We start from the raw sequence: 23,581 nt of genomic DNA on the forward strand, positions 1-23,581 counted from the left end.
CGTCCCGTGTACTCTGGTTAGCCAAAGACCGTCCCGTTCCCTACGTCTGCCTACTTGCTTGCCTGTTTAACTGTACCATCACACGCTCCCTGATCCAGAAAAAAAACAACAACAGTCTTCTAACAGACGCAGACATCAAACTGCCCGGCAAACCAGCGCAGTACCCGACCCCTTTCTTACCTCACCCACCCCCCGTACCCTACCCTTCCCTACCCTGCCCAATTTCGTATGTTGTCGAGTCTCTCCAGCTCAATTCTGCCTTTGCCGTTTCGCTCCCCTTTGCTCTCCCCCTTTTTCAGGTGCTTTATTCTACGCAATATCAACCCAGCCATCTTACCCGCTTCTACTTAGTTATTTTACTCGCTCCCGATACCTTTCTTGCCTTGCCACCGGCCCTTTTTGACTTTCCTTTTACTACTTTTTATTCATATACCTAGTTAGTTACCCTTCATGGCTATCTATGTACATATATTATAGGCAGACATTCACTCATGCCTTTTCTTGTGTATGTATAGTATAATATGTAGATATTATATGTAGGGTAGTGGAGAAGAAGAAGAAGAAGAAGAAGAAGAAGCAGAAATAGCAACAATCAAAAATACTTTCCTTTGAATCCTGGCAATTTAACTTAACTACGAGGCAGTGATACGAGTGAGTAATGAGGCTGAGACGGCCGGGATTAGAGTAAATGAATAATAACGACGGCGGCAGATCACCAAAACATCGCCTAAATAACCGAACCGACAGCCACCACCACCAATAACTACTACATCTATAGACATAGAGAGACATAGACACTGGATAGAGAGACAGGATGTCAGAGTGGACGCACGAGACGCTCCTCGCGCACCTCTCGTACGGCTTCTCCATCAGCCGCTACACCCTCCCGCCTCCCATCCCATCCACTCCCCTCCCCCGCGAAGAAACAGCAGCATCCACATCCTCCATCGGCGCCCTCGACGCCCTCCCCCTCGAGCTCCTACACCTCATCCTCGAACGAACAGACGTGCTCACCCTCCTACGCTTCGCCCGCACCTCGCTACGCGCAAAATCAGTCGTCTCATCCCTCCACATCTACAACGTCCTGCTCGCCCACGCCCCAGAAGCCCTCCGACAGCTCGCCCTGTGCCATCTACTATCACATCACCAAACACTCACCATCTACCAGGCACTGATATCCACCGCTTGCTCGTCCTGCCACCAGTCCACGCGAGCAACGCATTTCTACCTCCCCTCTGCCCAACGAGTATGCTTTAGCTGTCTACGCATGAATCCGGGCCTATGGCTTGTTCCGCTCTCCCTCGCCAGACGCTGTTTCAAGCTCAGTGCCTCGTCCACCGCGAAGCTTCCCCTGGTACGTTTCCAACATGCCACCACCACCGCCAACGCCAACGCAGACACCACAGACAATAGCGAATGTACAGGTGAAGCCTGGAAGAAGAAGAAGCGTAAGCCTGAGCCGTGCGTGTCTGTGCGAGACGCTCGTCGTCTGGCAGAGAGCGTGCATGGGTCCATGGAGGAAGTATACCGCCTCCATACCCAGGGTGGAATGCGCGCTTCCTGTCTAATGGAAGGCTACGTGATGCAGTTCCTACGTGATGCGCCGTGCACCCCATTCACCCCGTCCTTGCTAGCTTCTACCGGCTGGTGGGAGGAGATAGCAGAGTACCTTGTTCGTCTACTTGGTGATCTGGGCGTTGCGGCTAGAGAAAGCGTGGTTTTACCTTGGCCTGATGCCAGCATGGTACCTCCTTCGTCTTCGAAACTACCACTAGCAGCAGCGGGTGTGAATACCGTGGAAGCGTTCTGGTGTCAAGGCTGTTCTAAGCTAGCCAAGTGGTATCTGCAAGGCATGCTGGATAAAGAGGCCTGTTCGAAGCTAGTGCCTGGTGTGTCGGATGGGTTCGAAACCATCGAGGCGTTATATGCGCTGTCTATGCGGGTTTGGTCTAGAGATGAGTTCTGGCGCCATATCTCTACTTGCTACGCCGTGCAGCATGACATGCCACACGTCAGGCTAGCCGTGGCCCAGCTACCCAGCTACCTAACGGGAAATAGGGGAGTTAAATAAACCCTTTAAGGTGTGAAATCTAATTGTGAGGAACAGGAAAGCTTTCACACTTAAAAGGGTTTATCAAATCCCTTATTTCCCCTATGGTACATCTGATGATTAGATTAGCTTTGTTTTTAGATACCTACCTACCTACCTAGGTACCTAGGTAGGTAATTGGCAATACTCGTAGTTATTGTATATATACTCTACTCATTTTAATAGCCTATCAACTCAATATATATCTCTTAGTACTGCCATCGGCGGCCAAGATGTCTCCCCTTCCAGCTTGTACTTAGGTAACGCTTTTAGGTGGAATGGCGGTGGTAAGAAGGTCATTAATTCATGTGTATTAAGCACAGGATGGTTAAGTCATCAAACAGAGCGCGCTTTTCTTCTTCGAAGACGGATAAAAAAGAGAAAAAAATAAGAATCAAAGAGTAGAATGACCAGAGCACGCAGTATTCGAAATGTAAAAGAATAGTAATAAAAAAAAAGGAACCAGTCGAGGAAAGAGGAAACAAGAAGGGAAGTCAAACCATTCGCTGGGAAGATATGAAAGTATGTAAGGAGAGACGGAAGAACGTAAAAGTCATCGCAGCATAAGCATGAGGAATACTATAAAAAAAGCAAGTTATAAAAGAGAAGGAGAAGAATGAGAGGAGAAGAGAAAACCATCCATGGGACGGACGGCCAAGGAAGAAGAGGCCAGGGGTAGAAGAAGAGTGGCAGGAGTACACGACGAAGACAGCAAGCCAACCTGCGCGGGTAGCAGGCTTAAGGCGAGGATTATTCGTCGAAGATCATTCTGGCCAGCGATGACCATGCGGCGGGACGCAGTCTTGCCTTTCCGAGATCCTTCCTCGGCTTGCTAACTGGCTTAGCTTCGTCTGCTGATGCCTTTGAGTTCGACCTCACTGTAACGATGGATTGATCGTAAGCAAATGCACCAGAAAAAAACAGTATGGGATGCCCTGGGTCGGGATAAATGTTCAAAAAGCGGATCACAGGCGCGTATTTCGTACATGCACGGGAGACGGGATGAAAGGGGACGGCCGGGAAAAGGAAGACGAAGACGAGGTATTATCGGGAAAAGTGCAAAAAACACAGGTAGGAAGGGTATAAAAGAGCAATAAGAAGGGGAAAGACGAAGGAGAAGAAGAAAAAAGGGTGCGGGTTCAGTTCGGGGAGATCATGGTATATTCTCCGTCGAATGAAAGAACCCCCCGTAATGTGAAAAGAAAAAACTGAAGGACGACACGACTGAAAAATCGTGAACAGGCAAGGATAGCAACCCCCCCAAGACGCTTTGCTGCGTCCGCGTTGTCGTCCAATGCGAGATGCAGACGGGGACCCAGCAAGGGATGCAGGCTGCAGGTATCGAGGGGTGGGATACGGTATGGAGGACAAACGGGGGAAGGGAGCAAGGGCAGGCAGGCAGGTAAAAACAGCTCATCGACGCAGCGGAAACTCGGATAAGGCAAATCAAGCAAACGGATTGGGGAAATGGATGTTTCTCTTCGACTTCTTTGAAGGCTGGAGAACGGAGGGCAAAAAAGGAAGCCATCTGGTAGAACTTACAAGACGAGAGTAGAGTTCGGTGGTATTAGTCCGGGGAAGCCACTAAGAAAACAGACCACAAGAATCAGCGAATTAGTTGTTATCAACGCCACGCAGCCTGACACATGTAACTCGTCGTGTTGGGCATTGTCTCCTCTCTATTTTTCATTTGCCGCCCTTTCTCTTATAATCCCACTGTGTGGTCAGAGAAGAGCTGAGGACCGGCCTAATAGGGGGAGACAGTGCTGGCAAAAAGGGGCCGCTTGGGAAAACAACAAGGCCGAAAAGGAGAGGGAAAGCCATACCGGTCGCCGTATGCATAGTCCCTAGACGCCAATCGTTGTTAGCCTTGATACGTGGACGCAAAAGGAGATGAGGATATGCCAGTTCATTTTGTAGTTATTAAATACTTACCCGCTAATGGTCAATATGCACTTCTCGCCAACTGTCATGTTCATCACGCCTTCGTCCCATCCTGTGCAGTAGAAGGCTGAGGTTAGGGACTTGGACAACGCGAATGTCTGCTGTGCTGGACTACAAGACTGGGCAAGAGCAGGACCAGCCAGCATCTATCGGTGTCTCTCCATACCTCGAATGACCTTGCCGATACCGATTGGAGTCTTGAACTCTCCTCGATCTTGTGACGAATCGAACCTGGAAACAAAGCGAACATGCATGAGCTTTCGACTATCCACGGCCAAGTCTTTTGGGGTTTTATTTTGTTTTTGTTTTTGTTTTTTCAATTTCAATTCATTGGGCTTTTTCTTCCTCTTCTTTAATCCCCCATGGACAAGACAATTTATACATGAGAAGATAGAGGGTTGACATACTGTTTGCCCATGTTATATTGTGTCGATCGGCTGGGGTCGTAGAGACAGCCACGGTAGTCGATTATCACTTCATCCCCTTTGATAGGCCGGTCGACGCCGTTGCCGTTTCGAAGAATTGTCTTGGTAACACCCATTCTGGCTATCCTGCCGTCGCAAGAGGTGATTGCTAGTATCGATTTGGGTGTCCTCGGTCGTCGTAGGAGTCGTGGGTATTGGGAAACTCTCTCTTCCTTGATAGTCGAGGAGGAAGTGCTGGGAAACGACAGCGAGTATAATTAAGGATTAAGGCAAGTATACAGCGAGGGAAATGGCGAACAGATTGAGAGGCAATTAGATGATGGGAGCCGGATGCTTCAGGGAAGGGAAGGTGTATATTTTTCTAGGGGGCCTGGGTCAATTGAACGCTCACGCGCTACAACGAGATGTGATGCAAACTTATGAGAGAGACGAACGAAGGGATGGAAGGGAGTGAGCTTTAAAGATATGACGATGGAGCCAGAGGTCCAGGCGACACGCTACTCTATATATCTCTGGTCTTGCTCTCATGCCTGGCTCGGTCTTTTTTTCTTATTTTTTCAGTTGCCCATCCTTTTTTGCAGTGTCTCGCTTTTTTTGTCTAGATATTCAGATTCATGCTGGATACGTAACGAGCGAATGACAGGGAACAGGCCGCGGCGGGTTGGGTGGATGGGCGCCCACCTGCTGAAAGCCAAAAGTCTGGGGCAAGTCGACAGTAACTTACATACTTAGTTAGTCAAACAGCCGCAGGGTTTAGGATAAGGCACATACACAATCCTATTTTCGTTTGTTCCAGGCGGGAATCCACCCTGGAGCTGATATCTATCGGTAAAGAAGTCTTCCAAGGGGGGTGCGTGTGCGAGGGAAAGCGCAAAAGAAGATGTCGAGTACTCGCACAGATGCTATCAGTGGGTCGGTCGATAGTTATGTGAGCCTTTGAGAGGCCGAAAGACGGATGGAGAGTCGGGCAAACCGTTTATTAGAGTTGAAAAAAGCAGAGCACCTGTTCAAGTGGGATTGAAAATTGAAGCTCTAGATGAGAATATCCCACTGGAGGATGGGAATTGGGAATTGCTTTTTTCGTCCAAGCTAGAATATGGGGGGGATATCAGCCCCATCCAAAGATGCTATCGATGTATAACGAGTATGTATACACACTCTGTACACTGAATAGGCATCCAGCCTAGAGGGAGGTCGTTAACGCTGCCACATCACCGGAGCATTGTGGTGGAGGTTGTCCCATGTCCCTGGCAGGATACTCGTCCGGTCTACTCAACGATGTCTTGCTGTCTTGCAGCCTTGCTACCTGCTCCAAACCGTCAGCCGTTAACCAGAGCCTTGAAACGGGATCACACGCCAGCTCAACTCAACTCTACCTGAAGCCTCTATTTCCTTTTTGCGTGTTGATCGATCCGTCCACGGCCATAGGCCACGACATATACACGCATCCGGCTGGTTGTGCAAGTCATTGCCGAGCAGGTCAAAAGACAAAAGCGAAGTCGACGTCGACATCGATGTTGATGGTGATGTTGTTGTTGTTGTTGTAGTTTTTGTTGTTGTTGTTGTTTCCGCTTGTCTCGAGCCGAAGGTTGGTTGACGCTGAGGACGTCGTCTTATTTCCTCTTTGGGAACAAGCGGAGGCCCCAGCGCTTCTTTTTCTTTTTAACGACTTCAGCTTCAACTTCAACTCGACTTCAAACAGCGTCAACACCAACTACGAAACTACCACCTACACCACCTACACCCAGAGACGCTCAGAGACACTTAGGAAACACTGGAAAAAGATGCTCTATACGCCAGCCAGCGGATCCCTACCCCAATGTTGACGAATGGTACTCGATGCCCGCGCCCAGCGCTAACTAAGTTACGCACGCTAATCACGCTACTGTAGGTGGTGCTTCTTCGACCCCCCTCGGGTCTTGATTTGAGAATGCAAGCAAAGTCCCATCGACGGTGCTTGCAGTGCTTGCGGTGCTTACGGTGCTTGTGCCCATGCATTGTCGACTGCTTTGGGGGGTTGTTTTCGGACCCAGGGAACGGGAATCTGCAAACATCTAACAAGAGGTACCGACCAGGTAGCCTTCAAGTCGCGGGATGCGAGTAGCACCAGTCGCAATCACACTTCGATCGTGTAGTCCTAGCTGTCTTGCATCCATCCGTCTCCCGTCTCTTTTGCTTTCTTTCTGGTTAACTACACCCGTGTCTCGTCCTTCACTGGAGCCGCTGAAGCTTGCCGCCCCTCCCCACCGGCCATGATTTGCTCTTCTCGCGTCTTTTTTGTACGCTGGACGGAGTATAAAAATGAGAACTGACCTTGGGCGTTCTAGATCGATATCCACTTGATATTTTTAGTTTTTGGACTGTGGCAGGGGGCTTCGTTGCGGAAGTCACAAGCCAGTCAAGAAGAGCAAAAGATGTTTGAGAACACACACCCACAGCCGGATCCTCTTGGGGGTACATCTGTCGCTCATCGTATCGACCAGACATATCGACTTAACCCCGGGCCCTTGGCAAAATCGCACCCCAGTTGCCGGATACATGCGCCAGTTGACGCAGTCACAGAAGCGATTGGGAGTCGCAGTCAACAGCTCGCCACCCCTTATCATCAACATCTGTATGGACCGGAATGTCATCATGCTACTAGGGAAAGCATTCCAAGCTAGGATAAACAGGCAACCATGAAGAAGAGTAAAAAGAAAAAAAAACGAAAACGAAAATGAAATTCCAACCATTTGTGCATCCACATCGGTGCCTGCAACATTCGCTGAGGTGTGCAATCCATGCACCTATCCATGGCCGATTGTACGATTTCACTGGAGATGATTCTCCATTTTTAGCTGTTGGTCACACGGACCCCCCTTCACCATGATCTACAGATGGCCCCTACAAAAAGAATCGTGGCAGAAATAAAAAACACGCTGCTCCTATCGTTAGTTTGTGGTAACCCAAAGACTAACTAGTTAGCTAGCTAGTTATCGATTAAGCTGATTCCGAGGAGGGGCCATAGCATGTACCGCTTCTCTATTTCGGGGCCACCTGCGCGTGCTCTCCCCACAACCGAAGTGTACAGATACATCGATTGACTTGATCTGTGTAGACTTCCGAGCTTGCGTGTTCTCCAGCCTCCTGAGCCCCCGGCATGTGCTGGAAGCCTGATTGTCCTGACAGGGAAGTTAGAAAGATTTCCAACAATCGGAGAGGGAGGGGGGCCACAATTCCCCTGATTATCCGTGATTCCCTGTCTCCAGGCTTTATCCTCTTTTCCTTCTTGATTATTTGGCATCTTCGGGCAGGGACTGCTCATAAATCTATAATCCCTCTTTCTTTAGGTATCTAATTTACTCTGTACTACTGTCAGATCGAGCCAAAATCTTGCGTGCCGCCTCTCAATGCGAAACGACGTCCCAAGATCGTTGCTTCAGTACCTACGAAAGTTCCACTTAGTTCCCACGCTTCGTGCAAAGGATAAAGAACAGAATGCATGTTCTAAGTGAACCTATTGATTACACCCTAAAGAGCCTGCCGCTTCCCCTGAGTTTCTCCCTTTGTCCGGAGCTGCAGTATGCATGCATCGGACACCGTTCCATCCTGAAGTCTCGCAGGGAACAATAATCTATCATGTCCACTTCCTCCACGATTAAGGAAACACAGAGGTGCAGATATACTGCGTATACGAGCCGCACTTGGGCCTACTTGTTATATACACGAAGTTGACAGCATGCAAACTATCCATACGAATGCAACGGGTTTCTCGATATCAATTAGGACTGAAAAGCAAACGCCATCCCCATTTATATTCCCTGGTCGGTCAGATCCAGAATATATTATCATGTATGAAGTGACGCCGCCCTATCTTCAACTATCCCATGGGAAGCAGCCGGGGAGATATCTCCCTCAATTCCGCTTGCAACTGCAGGATTCTTTGATCTCATGGTTAAACGAAGATACAAATACGCATGATGGGGTCTATAAACGAGAGTATCAACATCTCATAAGTGTCCAGGATCAAATGCAAGCCACCTCATCAAGTGGACAGGCATATCTAGTTAATGGGCCAGACATGTTTATGCACAGGTTCTCGTCTTGCACCAAACAAGTATACAAGTCCCTCTAGTAGGAGTAAATGCGTACTCTTCAATCGAGGTTATCACATTTATAGCCTCCATTCCCATGGCCTGGACCTCCTACACTCTGACCTGGCTTGCATTCGCGTTGTTTTCTCCTTCTTTGGCCCACCATATGGAGCCTTTCGAGAAACCCCCCATCATGAACTTAGACGGGAAAAAGTTACAGTTATCTCGCGTCCTCGAGGCGTCTTCCGATATTAACCTTTGCACAGTGCGTTACGCTGCGAGTAATAAAGCGCTCAGACATCACCTGAGTTGCTCCCTTGCTGTCTCTGCCCAAATATAACTGCTCACAGCATTGTTGATCTCTGGTTGTTTTCCCCATAGAGTGGATGGATGATCATCGTAACTACTAGTTATAGACATTGCTATAGCCGTCTATCTGCACCCTTGACACCCGTCACGCCGTCGCTCATCTCATTTCCCTCCACCCCCTTCTACCCGCAGACGCGGCCCGCATGAAGATGCTTGACGGAAGCCTCTAGATCACGGCCGGGAGGCGGGTGGCAGCCAGCTGAAACTAAAATCAAAAGCGGTAATACATCACGCTTCCGCAAGTTGCACCTAGAATATGCAGTGTTATTACCTTTTATCGAATCCGCAAACGCGGAAACGAGGGAAATAGTTATTATTGCAATTTGGGGTTTCAACCCTGCCGCCTACGGGGGTTGATGGATGAATACCAAGGGACCCGGTTGGCGCTTGAGTGCATACCAAATCGGCGTTCAATAGTGACAGATGGATCTAGAATTTGTTGCGGGGCTGCAGAGGGAAAGACAAGGGATGGGGAAGCGAATTGGCTGTGTGTCTTATGGGGTACAGAAGGGATTTTCTCCCTGATGTCCGGAGGCCTCCGTAGTAGGTTAGTGGTCGCCTCCGTGGTGTGCAGACTGTTAGCATATAGAGAACCGGATCTGCTCGTTGTCGTCCATCTCTTTCTCACAGACGTGTGGGTAGGCCTGGCTCAGGGGCTGACTGATTGAGGAGCTTCACCCATCAAAGTATAAAGTGTATATGATATATATAATCTTGGGTCCGAATCATGTTACTCCAGGGTATCTTCCTTGTACGTTATCATACGAGGCCATCTTTTTTTAACTCTTGATAGCCGCTGCTGTTATTTCTTTCAAGTTGTGCAATTGGCCGTCTTAGGCGCTGTGATATAGTTATATCTCCCGTTGGAAAGTGATCGGTATTGATCGCCCGTAAATCTCACGCAAGGGGGAGGGCTGGTCAGCAGCTAGTTGTGCGATCAGATCGGACGGCATTATGCACTCCTAATAAAGTATGCATCTGATATGCATAGGGCCAGCGGCCGGTGCTGCTTAAAATCAGGTCTAAGGGGTGGAGTCTGCATGGAAATGGCCATGGATTGTCCATCAACAAACGCGCTACATTCAGGATATAGTGGGTTCGGGGTGTTGGTAGATGAAATGGGGGTCGGTTGAATATGTATGTATAGGTAGATTTACTGGATATATAGACAGTAAAGGCAGCCAAGAAAGCATGACAGAAGATATATGTATTAAGACATGAAAGAGCATAACGACCAGCTACCACATGTATGCAAGAAAAGAGAGACAGAAAAAAGACAGGAAGAAAAGCATTAACAGAACATTCGTGAGAGTCGGTATTTGAGTGCTGGTAGGAAGCCGTGGGGACGAGGATAATCGGTATCATCCCACTGCTCGGCGTCACATTCCAGGCGGCCAGAGTCAAGGTCGACATCTAGGAGGTCAATGGGCTTAGTGCGGAACCACAGCTTGTGGCCAGCGAACAAAACAACGAAGAGGATCAAGCTGACGTATGCGATGAAGAAGTTGGACGTGCTCCAAGGAATGAAAGCGGTGAAACCCTGGGTGAAAATGATGAGGACGGTGAAGCCAAGACCGTAATAGGCTAGGAAGGGTTGGAAGGGCGCCTTATACGGGAGAGAGTCTCTGTGGATGCCGCGGGCGTTAAGGGCGCGCATGAAACGGATGTGGCATCCGTTAATGCAAGCCCAGGAGATGAAACCGGCGATACTGCTAATGTTCAGGAACCAGCCGAACACGGTTCCACCGTTGTTGGAAAGGTTGAGGAAACCCAGGAAACCGATGGAGGAAGTGAATAGGACAGCTAAGATGGGGACACCGCCTCTGGTGGTCTTCATGAAGAATTTGGGTGCGCATTTCTCGGTTGCGAGACCAACGACGATACGGCTGCCACAGTAGACGTTTGAGTTGGCGGCCGAGAGCACGACTGTGAGCAAGACGGCGTTGATGATATCTGGAAGCACCTTCACACCGGCTAGCTTGGCAGCAATGACGAAGGGGGAGGCAGAGGCATCGGTGTTGCTGGAGAGGAGGTTCTCGTTGGTGTAAGGGATGAGGATGCCGATGAAGAAGACGGTCAGGACGAAGAGGAAGAGGATACGGTAGAAGGTCTTCTTGATGGCAGATGGGACGGCCTTGCGGGGGTTCTGGGTCTCTCCGGCAGCGATACCGACAAGCTCAGTACCTTGGTAGGAGAAACCGGCCTGGACCAGGACGGACCAGAAGCCCAGGAATTTGCCAAGTGACACTCTGTGCTCTCCGATGACATCAAGCAAGTAGGGAGCGAATGCGCCTGGCTCACGCCAGTACTTGAATCCGATGTATCCCTGGTCACCCACGCCAGCATTGACGCAGATGGCAAAGATCATGAAGCCCACGACGGTAATGACCTTGATGGAGGAGAACCAGAACTCGACTTCACCGTAGAAATTGACGGGGAGCAAGTTGAGCGCGGTAATGAAGGCCCAGAAGACACCGATGAAGATGGCCACAGAAAGGTGGGGAGCCCAGTACTGAATGATCAGACCGGTAGCCGTGAGCTCGAGGGCGAATGTGATGGCCCATGAGAACCAGTATATCCAGCCCATGGCAAAACCCAAGCTGGGGTCGACAAAGCGAGTGGCGTACGAAGTGAAGGCACCGGGAATGGGAATGTATGTCGCCATCTCGCCCAGCGAGGCGATGACTGAGAAGACGAGAGATCCCACAAAGGCATAGGCAATCAGCGCACCAGCAGGACCGGATTTTGCGACAGCAGAACCGCTACCGATAAAGAGACCAGTTCCAATAGTACCACCTGGTAAATGTTAGCTGGCGGATGCATATGCAAGCAGTAACGGAAAAGAAGAGAGAGCAAAGGGAATCCTACCGATAGCGATCATCTGCAAATGTCTGCTCTTGAGTCTCCTCTTGAGCTCGACGCGTGTGGTGACGACATCGTGCTTCTCGATATCAGCGCCGGTCTCTTTGGCGTAGGCATCGCTGCTCATTGTGATCTCGTCTGCTCGTCCCATCGTGAAGGCGGCTCTCCGTCTCTCAGCATTCAATGAAGAAAAGCCAGCAGAAGAAGAGGAAGACGGCGAAGAGAAGAGCGAAGATAAATAATAACAACAGTTCGAGTCCGCCCGAATAATATAGCCGAGGGGACGACGGACTTTTTATGACTCTGCTGCTCGTTGCTTTTTTGGCCGTCAGGAAGATTAAGCAGCACGAATATAAGAATCTCCACTGGGGAGGAGATTTTTTTCACCAGCGGCCAAAGAGAGGGAGAAGAGTTTTCCGTCTCGACAAGAGACAGAGGAGATGCTCCAAGAGATAAGTACTCCGTCAGCTAGTCGGAAAGGAGGAAGACGAGGAAGATGAGCAGCAGCAGCAGCAGCAGCAGCAGCAGAGCGGAGGAGGCTAAGAGAAAACCCCAGGGCTTGTCGCCGGCCAAACCGTACCAAAATAAAATGGTATCTTAACGCAGGTGGCGAACCCTGGACGGCGACAGCGGCGGTGGTTGCAATGTCTGCTCGAACGCTGGTTGATGGTTCGCCGTCGGACTCTCCGTTCACAGAGAGATGGAGATGCCGATGGCGTTGCTGACGGAGATGCTGATGCTGATATCGATGCGGGAAGATGGCTCTTGATATCAGCCAAACTCGCCCGTCCAAAAGGCATCTTCAGCTCGTCTTCCTCTCACCCTTCGTCCTCCCCGTCTCTTCTCATTTTTGACACCCTTCTCCGGAATGTGCAACCCTGCTAGTGACGGCTTGGTTGCTCATGGCTCCTCCCATGTATCCTCGTATCCCCGGCCCTGCTCCCCCACAGGCGTCGTTCGCTAATTCATGGTCCCCCGTCTCACCAGCCATTACTGGACCCTTGCCCTCCCGTCCGAAATGCGTGACCTCTTACGCCCTTTGTCCTGGAGTCCTGCTGGGCCGTCTGGTTGGCCGGTCAAGAGTCAAGGGCAGGACGGTCTTCTTCGCCTCAGAATGCGGAGAAGAGATGGAGCTAACCGTAGCGTTCCTGATAGCGGTTTATCCCCAGGTCATCCATTTTATCGTTGTATGTATATACCCCAGGGATGTTCTTCTTTTTTGGGGTTGAGTTGGCCTCTCGCACATTTAATTGACTCGAGATATCTGCATGGTTGCGACATGGTTGGTGCATCACTTGGGTTCTTGTGCTGTGCGACTGCGGCTACGTCTTTTGATTACGGGAAGCCGCCCCATGTCAGGAGAGGAAGAGACAGCCAAAAAGAAAAAGAAAAACGAGTGAGGGAAGGGAAAAAAAAAAAAACAAAAAACTCCCGATGGAAGCCAAAAGAAGCCTCTGATAGCCCTCTAGAAAAACTCTTTTACCTAATGGCACATGGAAGATAGGTGATAAAGAGGCATGGCATTGTTCCGGACGGGCCAATAATTCCCTGACAACGGACAGTTTCCCCCCTTTTTTTCCTTGTCTAGTATATGTATATAGTAGAACTTGCATTAACAAGTAACATGTTTCCAGAAGTTCTCTTGCTCGAGGTCCTCCACACTCAGGCTGTGCAGCCTAGTATGGGGAAACCGACAGTCCGGGGTTTCTGCACACGAATCGTCGGGGTCGTATCTGAGATAGTGTATTGTAGAGATACCGGTGGAGCGCAGGAAGGCCAGTACACGGTGGTAGTTCAGGCCAACTTGCTCCACACCGTGGCTGTCATCAGAGAGGCAGAACCGCCCCTTTCTCGCCATGAACTCCTAGATGCGGCCGTTAGACGGTCAAACAATAGACAGGCATGTGCATGGGATGGGATGGGATGGGCCAAGGCAAACAAAGAAAAGGAGAAGAGTTGGACAAATTATTAAGTTACCTTGCATATCTCGGCCTTGGGGTACGGCTCGCTCATCCCCTTGCGCAGACTGGCCGAGTTCAGCTCAAGCAGGCCGCCGTAGCCAGCAATGAAGTCGAGGTTCCGCAGTATCTTCTGCCAGACCTGTGGCCACCGCGTAAAGCTGCCGTCTGGCTCGTCGCTCTTAAGCCGGATCAGGTCCATGTGGCCGACGACCGGCGGCTTGAGCGCCTGCAGCATTGCCAGCTGGTCGTCGAAGTAGGCCTCGAACAGCTGCTCGTCCGTCCCGCCAGACAGCTCGCGCGCCTGGCGGTACATAGGCACATCATAATCCACCGGTATCGTGTAGACGTGATGCACAGAGCCAACGAAGAAGTCGAACGGGAAGCTCGACAGCGACCGCTCGATCAGCGAGAGCGACGACGGCCGTATCCAGTCCGTCTCGAAGCCAATGGGGATGTTGATGACATGCTTGAACTTGTCGCGCAGCCTTAGCGCTTCCTGGAAGTACGCCGCCTCACTCGCGATGCACTCTTCCTCGGTGAACGTCTGGGATAGTCAAATAAAGCGATGTTATTAGCCCCTCGTTTAATTATATCGTTATCAAAGATATATTTAGCAGTGAACGCCGGCGGACTCACCTCCTCCGGGTAGAAGTCTATCTTCTCCCGCGGCATGTGTTCAGACAGGCAGAAGACTCGCATCTCCTGGCTGATGGCCGTCTGGATGGTCTCCTCAAGCTGGTCTTTGGCGTGGCCAGGGCAGAACTGGCCCGAATGGCTGTGGTGAGAGAACGGCATCTTCCTATCCCTATCCCTCTCTCTTCTAGCCTTTGAACCGTCGTCTATCTCCCTGTCTGTCCGTCTCGTCTTTGGCAAAAGTACGCTTGCTGAAACATCGCCGGCCGAGACGCTCAGCCGCTGGCTGCTTATATGCTTATTATATATTGACTCGCAGCGGCAATTTCATGTGAACTTCTTCTTCCTTTAACCACACGACAGCCATTTGAATATCAACAATCAACCACCTCCTCGCTCTTGTTTAGCCGGAGTAAAGGAGTTGACGAAGACAGCTTCGTTTCAGCCTGTGATTTCCAATGGGACAGACATCTTTTCACCACGTGTGAGCCCTGCAAGGAGTCTTCTTGCTCTTAACTAGCCGGATTCTTCTATCCAGCGACAGAAATACGCTATAGCCAGTCGACCGGTCAGCCTATTGCTCCCTTTCACCAGCGTCATCCCTAGTTCATTGTGCGTTTCTTTCCTGTCGTTCCGGAGACGGAAGAGATGAATGTCGAACTCTTTGACCTGTAGCTATATTCTGTGACCTGTACGGAGTATGTATATCGTAAATCTAGGAAGGATAGGATCAGGCTCCTTATGTACGGAGTATAGCTGTTTCCACCATGCATCATTCTGAATGCCGCATCCACTTGGGCTACAGGGGGATCCTCTCTTATGCAGCTACATAATAATACAGCATAGTTATGGAGTCATATGTATAAGTGGCTATCTTATCATAGAGTCCGCTATACTTGGCAGGTGCTCATATAGTGCTGATCAATATTGGCAGCTCTTCTCTGCGTGCAGCTATTTGTTTGTAAAGAGACAGTGGTGGATGTAGATGTACCCTTAGGAAGCTGTCCGAGGCTAGAAGAAGAAGGGGCCGTTAATTGGTAGTCAAGAAATGAATGGCCCCGGAGCCAGTCAGTTAGATGTCTCCTGTCAATAAGAGGCAGATACATTAAGTATTTAGTGGCTGATAATCGCTCTAATGCCAAGGTGCTTTACCCATAATTTGACAGCTGTACAAGAAAACGATGATAGCAAGCGCTGCATCCTTCAGGCAGCTATGATCACATCTCCTGCACAGAAATGGGACTTCAAGATTAAAGTCTTTCGTCATGATCGTCGAAAGGGAAGTGATTGGCCACAGCTTCTCGCTCCAGTTCAGTGGTAGAATGCTCTAGCAGCCCGGCCTTGATGGTTTGTACAATATCCATTGACTTTTCAAGGTGCTCATCATCGGGAACCCATCCCACTGAGTCGACATTCGCGCAAGCCCTCATTTTCGTAAGCTCTTGTAGCTTCTCTTGTTCCTGTGCAAAGTCTGTCACGCATTGGACCATTTCTTCCTCAGTAAAGTGTACTGGGCAGTCAACTGTATTTGGGTATGAAGCTTTTTCGAGGGGCATAGGCCACTTTTGGCAGGCTTCGATCATTGAATGTTTGAGGGTCAAAGTATCACCTTCCCAGGGAGCTCCGGCTAAAGTGAAGAGCTTTGCACGAAGCATGGAGTTATAATTTCGCAACGCATCAAAATGATCAGGTAGTTGGTTCATCGTCACGGCGGCATAGTAGAAGTGAGCTATCTGTTTCCGCATTGTTTCCTTTATAGATTCCTGCTCGGCCTCGCTCAGTGAATCGAAATTCTCAGGGCGCTTAACCATTGGTTTTGTAAGCCGTTCCGACACGGGATCACCCCAGTTTTGGAAGTAGGACGGAATGTTTGCGCACAGGCCAAGAGGTAGAATGGCCGCATGTTGCCAATCAATTATTCCTACGATTTCGTCTTCTGAATTAACTAGTATATTGTTGGGTGAAAAGTCTGGGTGTCGGAGGACTGGCAGAGCGAAAGGGTGCTCTGACGGTATCTCCAAGTAGGGCGCAAGCTGCAAGTATTTCGATAGAATTTGGACGTGGGCAGTCGGTGTCATTTTTTCTAGTTTGTGTAATTCGCGCAAGTACCGCTCGACGTGGAGGCGAGGCCTTCCAAAATCTTCACAAAATCGGATCTCACGTTTTGCTGGAGCTTCAAAACACCTTAAAAACGTTTTCCCTATCCTTATTATTAGCAATTTCGGCTAAAAACAGGCTAATGGGCTGGTTGCAGTACACGGTCCACGGTCCACGTCTAATGAGGCTCGTTCCTTATACCACCACTCATACTGGGCAATGGGGCCAACCACAATTTCATCAGTAGTGGTTTGCTCAGGTACTAACAAATTAGGCTCCGAAGATGTAAGATCTTTGCGGTAGTACAAGCTGCCACTTGCGGGGAACGGAATGGTCGTGTCTCGACTTCGACAATTTGCTTCATAATTTTGACACGGGTCTTGTTACCAATGGTAAACCACCGATCGCCGAGAGGGCTGCCATCAATTTTTTCTAGGAGTAAATATTCGACGCCAACAGGGTTCAAATTGTTTGCAGAATAACCGAGGACCTTTGGAACAGGTAAACCACGCGCGTGTAACAACCCAAGAGTGGCAGCTTCACTTGCAACGGCCAAGCTCTTTGGGGCCATCGAGTTGTAGGGGATCCTGGCGAGCACGGTATAACCATCCTTGAATGTAGCTTGAGGCACTCTATTGAAACCACCTTCTGCGAGCTTCGTTATTGAGGTAAGCTCAGATTCTGCTCGGCAGGTAGCTTGGCATATGGCAGTAGCTAGGGCGTCACGATTAAATGGCATGCGGGCGCTCTGTACGACAAAGCTGCTCGTTGAACCTACAGTACAGTCATTCATCAGCTATTGGATTTCAAAAACATGGTGCCGGATAAAACTTACAGGAATCGGCCAGACGTATACTCAAACAGCTCAAGATTGCTGCTTTGGGATGCCACTGTCCTTACCCCTTGATGGCGTAATTGCACAAATAGTTGTGAGCGTGACAGAAACCACATCCTCTCAGCTAAAAACTCAGGCTATATAGACAAGGCTATTTTCCTCTTTGCGGTAGATGTACTTTTTTAGGTGCATCCAAGCTTGTGCAGGAAGCATGCCAGAAAATTTATATCTCCAAGTCCGATAACTAGGGAGTTGTCTGCTCTTGGCGCTTTGATATGGGCCACATGCATTTGTTGATTATCACACGGGGAAGAAGGAATCAGTTGCGGAATAGAGACATTCCCATGGCAAGCGTTTTACAGCCTCATGACTCTGGAGCAGCTGCAAGAACCGTTGCAACAACGTATTCCCCATCGTGAGAAATTGATAGCTTCCCAATGTGACCTACGGGCTCTCCCTCACGAAGATACACCACCTCTGGCCGTCCATTTCCATCAGCTTCAGCTCGAACTACTACTCCCTTCCAACTTACGCTGGTCGCGCCTCCAGGAGCAGCCTTCCGAGCAGCTTCTTTAGCAGCAAACCGTCCAGCTAGCCATCTTGCGATTTCTGTAGAAGTCTGGGGGGTTATAGACTGAGACGGTAGCTGGACATCAGACGCAATGGAAAGACAGCTTGAACTTGGACCTGAAGTAAACCCTGTTCCTGTTCACAGAGTATACGACGGACGAATCTGGAGAGGGGAGTCTTCTGGTTGGCAGTAGAGCTAGCGGACACCACCCGAGCGAGCGACCAGTCGTTGGATGCGAGGGATGTGGACGATATCGGTGCCAATATTCAATGAGAACGGGAAGGGAGTCGGCTTCATTTGGGAGTTCTGCTTGTTTCTAGCGATGCTCTTTCGCTTCTCTTCTCATTCGACGTCTGTGGTTGTTTTTGTCTTCTTGTTTATCTTGACTTTTAAGCTCCAGAAAGCTTCATCGATAGAGCTCTAAAAGTGTTGTATTACATAATCAATGGAATATCAAAATTCCGAGACGTTGAATTTTTCCGGCGGTTGCTTTTAAGGGGAGAAAAGTTAAGATGGAAAGAGAGAAAACGACGTGAAGATGAGACGAAGAGCTGGATGAAGAGATGAATAAAAAGGTACTAAGTACTATCATTATATGTGCAAATATGGAGTATCTTTTGTATGGTAAGCCATGGTTTGTTTGGAGTATGGAGATAATATCACTTACCTTACCATACGGTTGATCATCTACCCCTTTTGAGAGATCCACCTTTAACATCTGTCAACCAGGGGTTATTTGCTTGTAGCCCCGATATGAAAGAGATGCCCTCTTGCCGAGTGCTCTACCTATTCTGCACTTGAGCGTGCTATTCAGCTAACCACGGTGAAGCAGCAAGCCCTCTGAGCCCGAAGAACCATTGTAGTAAGCACCATCAAACGCTTCCCGTAAGCTGTAGACACCGTCTTCACCTCCATTTCGGTGACACAAAGAAGACACTTGGACGATGGACCAAACGTCGTCGCTGGCTTGACCCGCTGATTGGTCCAGGAGCTGCCATCCCCGCAGCCCTGGGCGAAAGGAGGGAGTTTGCCGAGTGTGTATCAGACGAGCGATATCGACCAGTTTGCTGCATCTTTTCTTTGCCCTGTTGACGATCTCAAGTAGCCTGACTGACAGGGCTTGATCTGATCAATATCTGGTTAGCTAACTATACAACCGCCGTCCCAACGAAGCCACCGACGTTCATCCGTTGACGAAGGGAGAGGGGAGGTCACTATGCGCACCGTTGTCTGCCACGGAAGCCCATACGATGTAAGCTGATAACACATACACACGATCAACTCGCTCGCACCCACCAGCTCCCCAGTTCATCATCTTGTCGAACCCGCCTGATACTGAACCTTCTGCTGCACATCTAGGTAGGGCGCCAGCATGGAGAGCAGGCCTCCAAGGAGATACATGGAAGCTTAGACTTCTACAAGACGTTGCTGAAGCAGAGGTCATCCATGGGATGGCCTGAAGTGTGTCGAACAGCGCTTAAGTTCCAGCCATTACTAGAGACGACATTTCCAAACTATATGCAAGAGATACGAGGTTAGTTATTTATACTACTGCCGTCATGTTAATATATCCATCTACCTTTCTGACCTGGCTGGGCTGGCCACCTCTGTTACACCGGTTCCAGGTTCTGCTCTGTATAACTCGGTTTTTGCCGCCTATTGACACACTTTTTTCTGAGTAGGAATCGCACAGGGGGCTGGTGTTGACGTGAAGTCTATTCTGGCGTTGAATGTGCGTACCGAGATTGCATATGGCATGTTCGATGATGGATGCACAACCTTTTCATGGCGGAATCCAAGTGAGAGTTTCCTTGCACAGAACTGGGATGTAAGTTGATACCCTCGGCCAGCAAAGAAACGTGTATACCCAAATACCCTCTTTCTAACATGTATTGTTGTGACTTCAGTGGGAAGACCAGCAGGCGCCAAATCTCATCGCGCTGCATATCACTCCCTTAGATACATCGAAGCCGTCTATCCACATGATCACTGAAGCTGGCATCATTGGCAAGATTGGCCTCAACTCAAGAGGCGTGGGAGTTACCCTTAACGCCATCAAGGCAGAAGGCGTAGACTTCACCAGACTGCCCTGTCACCTTGCCCTCAGGCTAACACTGGAAAGTTCCTCGCGTGTCGACGCCATTGGCAAACTTGGAAAAGTAGGCGTTGCATCGGCATGTCATATCACTATCGCTGACCACACCGGCGGCACCGGTCTCGAGTGCTCGTCAACCGACATAGCATGGCTCAACATGGGTGATTTTATGGAAAGCAGGCCAGACATCGTCACTCATACAAATCACTATGTCCACAACCATAAGAATGGCGTGCAGTGCGTGATGTTCATGCCCGATAGTGTGGCCCGACTCGCAAGGTTAAGAGAACTGCTGGGCCAGAGCGGGCCAAAGCCTTCATTTGAGAAGGTAGAAGCAATCTTGAAGGATGAGAAGGGATATCCGACGTCAATATGTCGTCAAGCAAAGGGCGAGAATACGAAGTCCACGCTGTTTAGCATTATCATGAACCTTAGACAGGTGAAGGCCACTGTGACGATTGGAAGGCCTGTTGACCCCCAGGGGCGTATTGAGTTGAAACCCTGATATGGTTTAAATGGTTGGTTCGGTTCGGTTGTTTGGATTCATGGTATAAAGCATTTTCGTTGTTTTCTGGTATGTTGTTTTCGTGGTCTTTATACGTTCACCTTTTTTCCTGGGCGTACCTATTTCTCTTCACATTAGTATATAATAATGAAATTATCGCTCCACAGACCATAGCCATGTTTGTAGTAATAAACAAGCCGTCAATATCTGTGCTTGGAGATAAACGAGGTAAATAAGTTAAGCTTGCGTATGGGAGAACCATGCCAAAAAAGTCTATTCATGCCGACACGATATCTATCATTCTCAGCGGGTAACCTAGTACACAGACACGTATGCACGCATTAAACAATCACGGAGACCTCTTTTCTCGCGCGCATTGCCATTTTAATGAATATCAATGCAAAAGGAAAACCCGCCGCTATACATATATTTTACATATATCAATTCTTCCCGCTCTCGCCAGCAAACCGAGGTCAGAGATTCGTCGAGGAGTTAAAGAGGCGAAGTGATAAAAGGAGGAGAATCCAGAAAGAGAGCGGCAGGTACGGGTCGTCGAGGTAGGCGGATTTAGTGCTTGGCTTTGGCCTTGGAGTCTTCGGCTTCAACGCTCTTGAGGAATTCCCTAGAACGGAAGTGTTAGTATCATGCTTAATTCATCCGTAGATGCTCAAATAGAACGTTATAAAGTAGAAGCACTCGGCTTACTGGATGAATGCCTCCTCGTCCTTGCTGCTGGCCTTGATTGGTGGGGCCTGAGCCTTGTTCTGCTTTCCTGGGAGGGCAAAGTAGATGCCACCGGCGGTGCCACCGAGGACGGTCATGGCAAGCTAATTTGGGACAGAAACGCATCAGTAACAGGCCTCACAAAGCGAATTGATAGCAGATATAAGGATGGCGACCTGTCTCGGACGATCCTTTTAATCCGAGGGGGCCATTGGGAGCGTTAGGGAAGGTGAGTGTGAACGTACGACGTGAGAACCGACTTTGCGGCCGAGGATAGTGTAAGTGGCAACCATTGTGAATGCGGTAACGTTGTAGAAAGGCGTGTAGACCCTGGAATACGACGCAGAGTGACGAACAGAGATCTCAATGCTGGAGCTGGCGGGCTGGGCTGGACGGAATCAACTTCTGCTTCTTCTTCAAAGTTGTTGCTGTTTTGCAAGTTCGACGTCGAATCGGCAAACCTTCCACGTGATTTATTACTAATCAGTTTTGACTAATATATGACTCAGCAATAGCTTTGATGACGTAAAGTGTTTGTTTCCCCGGGTCTTGCCGCCGCTTTTGCATGATGCTTTAAAATGCCGCCGAACGGCTTCTTCTACTCCGTAGATGCAAAGCTCCGTGTTTACGACGCTTTTCTTCGTGCTGACGGCCTGCTCCAGGGCCTCTTCTCCTGCTATACACCCGCAGTGTTCTGAGAGCGGGAAGCGATCACTAGAATTACACTAATAGCTCTCTTATCTACAGCTCGTACAGCTCCAGCTATGGCCAAGGACGAGCAACTCGCCGTGGCAGGCGACTCCCGGCCGGAAGTGCCTCGCACCCGCAAACTGACCCCTGAGCTGCAGAAGCTCGTCGACCGCGAGGATGAAATACTGGACCAGCTTTACGAGGGCAAGTAAGGCTAACTCCATTCCCTGAATTGTGTTCTTCTCTGCTCTTTGACTGTTCCGAGGGGTGGGATCAAACCCCTCTGCTGCCTGATTGCTACTTGGGACGCCACTGTACTCACGCACCATATCTGGCTGGCTATAGCTCGATAGATACCGTTGATACCGGATATCGATACTCGGCTTACGCAGCTCGAATCCGGACGCTACTTCTTTCTGCACACCGTTATGTCGCATATACATCGGACATTGGAGAGTCGTTCCGGCCAGTGGCGCATCCATGGCTGGTCAAAGGCGCATACGGTGTCTCCTGGGCTTACATCTTTGGTGATGTCGCCAATGAAGGATACAAGGCATATCTACGGAACCAGGAGATACTCGCTCCGAAGAGTGAAGCTTTTAGAAAGGCTAATGAGACCATTGCTGCTGGAGACGTTAATTTGAAAAGTAGTACTGACCGCAAGGCACTGGAAGAGCACTTTGTGAACAAGGCTGCTCTAAAGGACATTGAAGAGCATACGTTAACCTCAACAGCATGCCCCAAACATCCGATGCCCTGGAAAGATCCCGAGGCAGATACTCTGGCTCCATGGCCAACAAGGAAGATCCCTATGAGTGAGGACTACCGTTCCGTTATGGCCGAGAGAGCCGTATTCCAGTCCATTGCCAGTATGGGCTTACCAGCATTCACAATCCACTCTATTGTCAAGTACTCTGGACGAGCAATGAAGGATATGAAGAGCGTGTTTTTCAGAACTTGGGCACCAATCGGGGTAAGTCACGCCACTCCAACGCATAACTAAACCGATTTCAAGACGCTGACATTCGGCCCCTTTTGTTAACGTAACAGCTTGGGCTTTCCGTTGTCCCAGCCTTGCCGTATCTATTTGATAAACCCGTTGAAGAAGCCGTACAATGGGCATTCCACAATGGCTTCCTGGTGTTCGGTGGACCTAATGCCGTTCCTCAAGAGACTCTCTCCGAAGGAGCGCTTTCAGAGGCCTTCTATGCGGCACAGGCCGTAAGGAAGCAACGACAAGAAGAGCGAGAGCGCCGAAGGGAAGAGCGACGACTTCGACGCGAGAAGTCTGAATGAAACTGAAATAACTATACACGCTATCCTTGACTACTTATATGTTCAAACCTCCGTTAACTATACCCACAATCTCCCCTTTGTTGGCTATACGCCAAGTTCTTATCAAGCATCTACCCGGTGGTGTCCCCATTTATATCCAAGGCTTCCTAACCATCCCTCCTTACTCTCTTTATGTTCTCCTTTCTTTGAAATGTCCTCCTTGTATATTCATCACTTACCCGCATTTGGCATTTTATATCAAAAAGCGCAAAATAATTGATGTAACGTAGCTAATCCAGGAATCTCCCTTGCTTTGATCGAAGAGCTCCTTTTCTTACTAGTTTTTACTCGGAACAAGAGAGTAGCTATACGGAATACAATATATGCAAGATGCTTTATTCGCGGCTTCTATAAACAAGAAAGTCTATAACTTT

At 49.4% G+C, this 23,581-nt stretch overlaps 10 protein-coding genes across 10 annotated transcripts; 5 read left to right on the forward strand and 5 right to left on the reverse strand.

Moving 5' to 3' along the window:
- Positions 1-814: 814 nt before the first annotated feature.
- On the forward strand, positions 815-2,071 carry MGYG_08259 (hypothetical protein; the record flags this gene model as incomplete). The annotated part of the gene is made up of 1 exon (XM_003169306.1): positions 815-2,071. The coding sequence occupies one exon, from the start codon at positions 815-817 to the stop codon at positions 2,069-2,071; it is 1,257 nt and encodes a 418-aa protein (XP_003169354.1).
- A 1,556-nt stretch (positions 2,072-3,627) lies between these two features.
- On the reverse strand, positions 3,628-4,574 carry MGYG_08260 (peptidyl-prolyl cis-trans isomerase; the record flags this gene model as incomplete). Its single annotated transcript, XM_003169307.1, has 5 exons — positions 3,628-3,673; positions 3,916-3,936; positions 4,025-4,085; positions 4,200-4,264; positions 4,441-4,574. The coding sequence occupies 5 exons, from the start codon at positions 4,572-4,574 to the stop codon at positions 3,628-3,630; spliced, it is 327 nt and encodes a 108-aa protein (XP_003169355.1).
- A 2,136-nt stretch (positions 4,575-6,710) lies between these two features.
- On the forward strand, positions 6,711-7,121 carry MGYG_09193 (hypothetical protein; the record flags this gene model as incomplete). The annotated part of the gene is made up of 2 exons (XM_003169308.1): positions 6,711-6,737; positions 6,786-7,121. The coding sequence occupies 2 exons, from the start codon at positions 6,711-6,713 to the stop codon at positions 7,119-7,121; spliced, it is 363 nt and encodes a 120-aa protein (XP_003169356.1).
- A 1,507-nt stretch (positions 7,122-8,628) lies between these two features.
- MGYG_09194 (hypothetical protein) lies at positions 8,629-9,070 on the forward strand (the record flags this gene model as incomplete). The annotated part of the gene is made up of 2 exons (XM_003169309.1): positions 8,629-8,796; positions 8,960-9,070. The coding sequence occupies 2 exons, from the start codon at positions 8,629-8,631 to the stop codon at positions 9,068-9,070; spliced, it is 279 nt and encodes a 92-aa protein (XP_003169357.1).
- Positions 9,071-10,191: 1,121 nt separating this feature from the next.
- Positions 10,192-11,913, reverse strand: MGYG_08262 (hypothetical protein; the record flags this gene model as incomplete). Its single annotated transcript, XM_003169310.1, has 2 exons — positions 10,192-11,696; positions 11,769-11,913. The coding sequence occupies 2 exons, from the start codon at positions 11,911-11,913 to the stop codon at positions 10,192-10,194; spliced, it is 1,650 nt and encodes a 549-aa protein (XP_003169358.1).
- Positions 11,914-13,374: 1,461 nt separating this feature from the next.
- Positions 13,375-14,518, reverse strand: MGYG_08263 (histidinol-phosphatase; the record flags this gene model as incomplete). Its single annotated transcript, XM_003169311.1, has 3 exons — positions 13,375-13,626; positions 13,740-14,267; positions 14,360-14,518. The coding sequence occupies 3 exons, from the start codon at positions 14,516-14,518 to the stop codon at positions 13,375-13,377; spliced, it is 939 nt and encodes a 312-aa protein (XP_003169359.1).
- A 1,088-nt stretch (positions 14,519-15,606) lies between these two features.
- On the reverse strand, positions 15,607-17,192 carry MGYG_08264 (hypothetical protein; the record flags this gene model as incomplete). The annotated part of the gene is made up of 3 exons (XM_003169312.1): positions 15,607-16,556; positions 16,614-16,715; positions 16,781-17,192. The coding sequence occupies 3 exons, from the start codon at positions 17,190-17,192 to the stop codon at positions 15,607-15,609; spliced, it is 1,464 nt and encodes a 487-aa protein (XP_003169360.1).
- Positions 17,193-19,075: 1,883 nt separating this feature from the next.
- On the forward strand, positions 19,076-20,459 carry MGYG_08265 (acyl-coenzyme A:6-aminopenicillanic-acid-acyltransferase; the record flags this gene model as incomplete). The annotated part of the gene is made up of 4 exons (XM_003169313.1): positions 19,076-19,111; positions 19,219-19,393; positions 19,539-19,687; positions 19,767-20,459. 4 exons carry the CDS (start codon positions 19,076-19,078, stop codon positions 20,457-20,459), a joined length of 1,053 nt encoding a protein of 350 aa, XP_003169361.1.
- A 567-nt stretch (positions 20,460-21,026) lies between these two features.
- MGYG_08266 (hypothetical protein) lies at positions 21,027-21,475 on the reverse strand (the record flags this gene model as incomplete). The annotated part of the gene is made up of 3 exons (XM_003169314.1): positions 21,027-21,081; positions 21,165-21,286; positions 21,428-21,475. 3 exons carry the CDS (start codon positions 21,473-21,475, stop codon positions 21,027-21,029), a joined length of 225 nt encoding a protein of 74 aa, XP_003169362.1.
- Positions 21,476-21,946: 471 nt separating this feature from the next.
- On the forward strand, positions 21,947-23,168 carry MGYG_08267 (hypothetical protein; the record flags this gene model as incomplete). Its single annotated transcript, XM_003169315.1, has 3 exons — positions 21,947-22,080; positions 22,218-22,845; positions 22,923-23,168. The coding sequence occupies 3 exons, from the start codon at positions 21,947-21,949 to the stop codon at positions 23,166-23,168; spliced, it is 1,008 nt and encodes a 335-aa protein (XP_003169363.1).
- Positions 23,169-23,581: the final 413 nt, after the last annotated feature.

Source organism: Nannizzia gypsea, genomic scaffold (genome assembly GCF_000150975.2).
Source record: "Nannizzia gypsea CBS 118893 supercont1.9 genomic scaffold, whole genome shotgun sequence".
NCBI classification, from domain to species: domain Eukaryota; kingdom Fungi; phylum Ascomycota; class Eurotiomycetes; order Onygenales; family Arthrodermataceae; genus Nannizzia; species Nannizzia gypsea.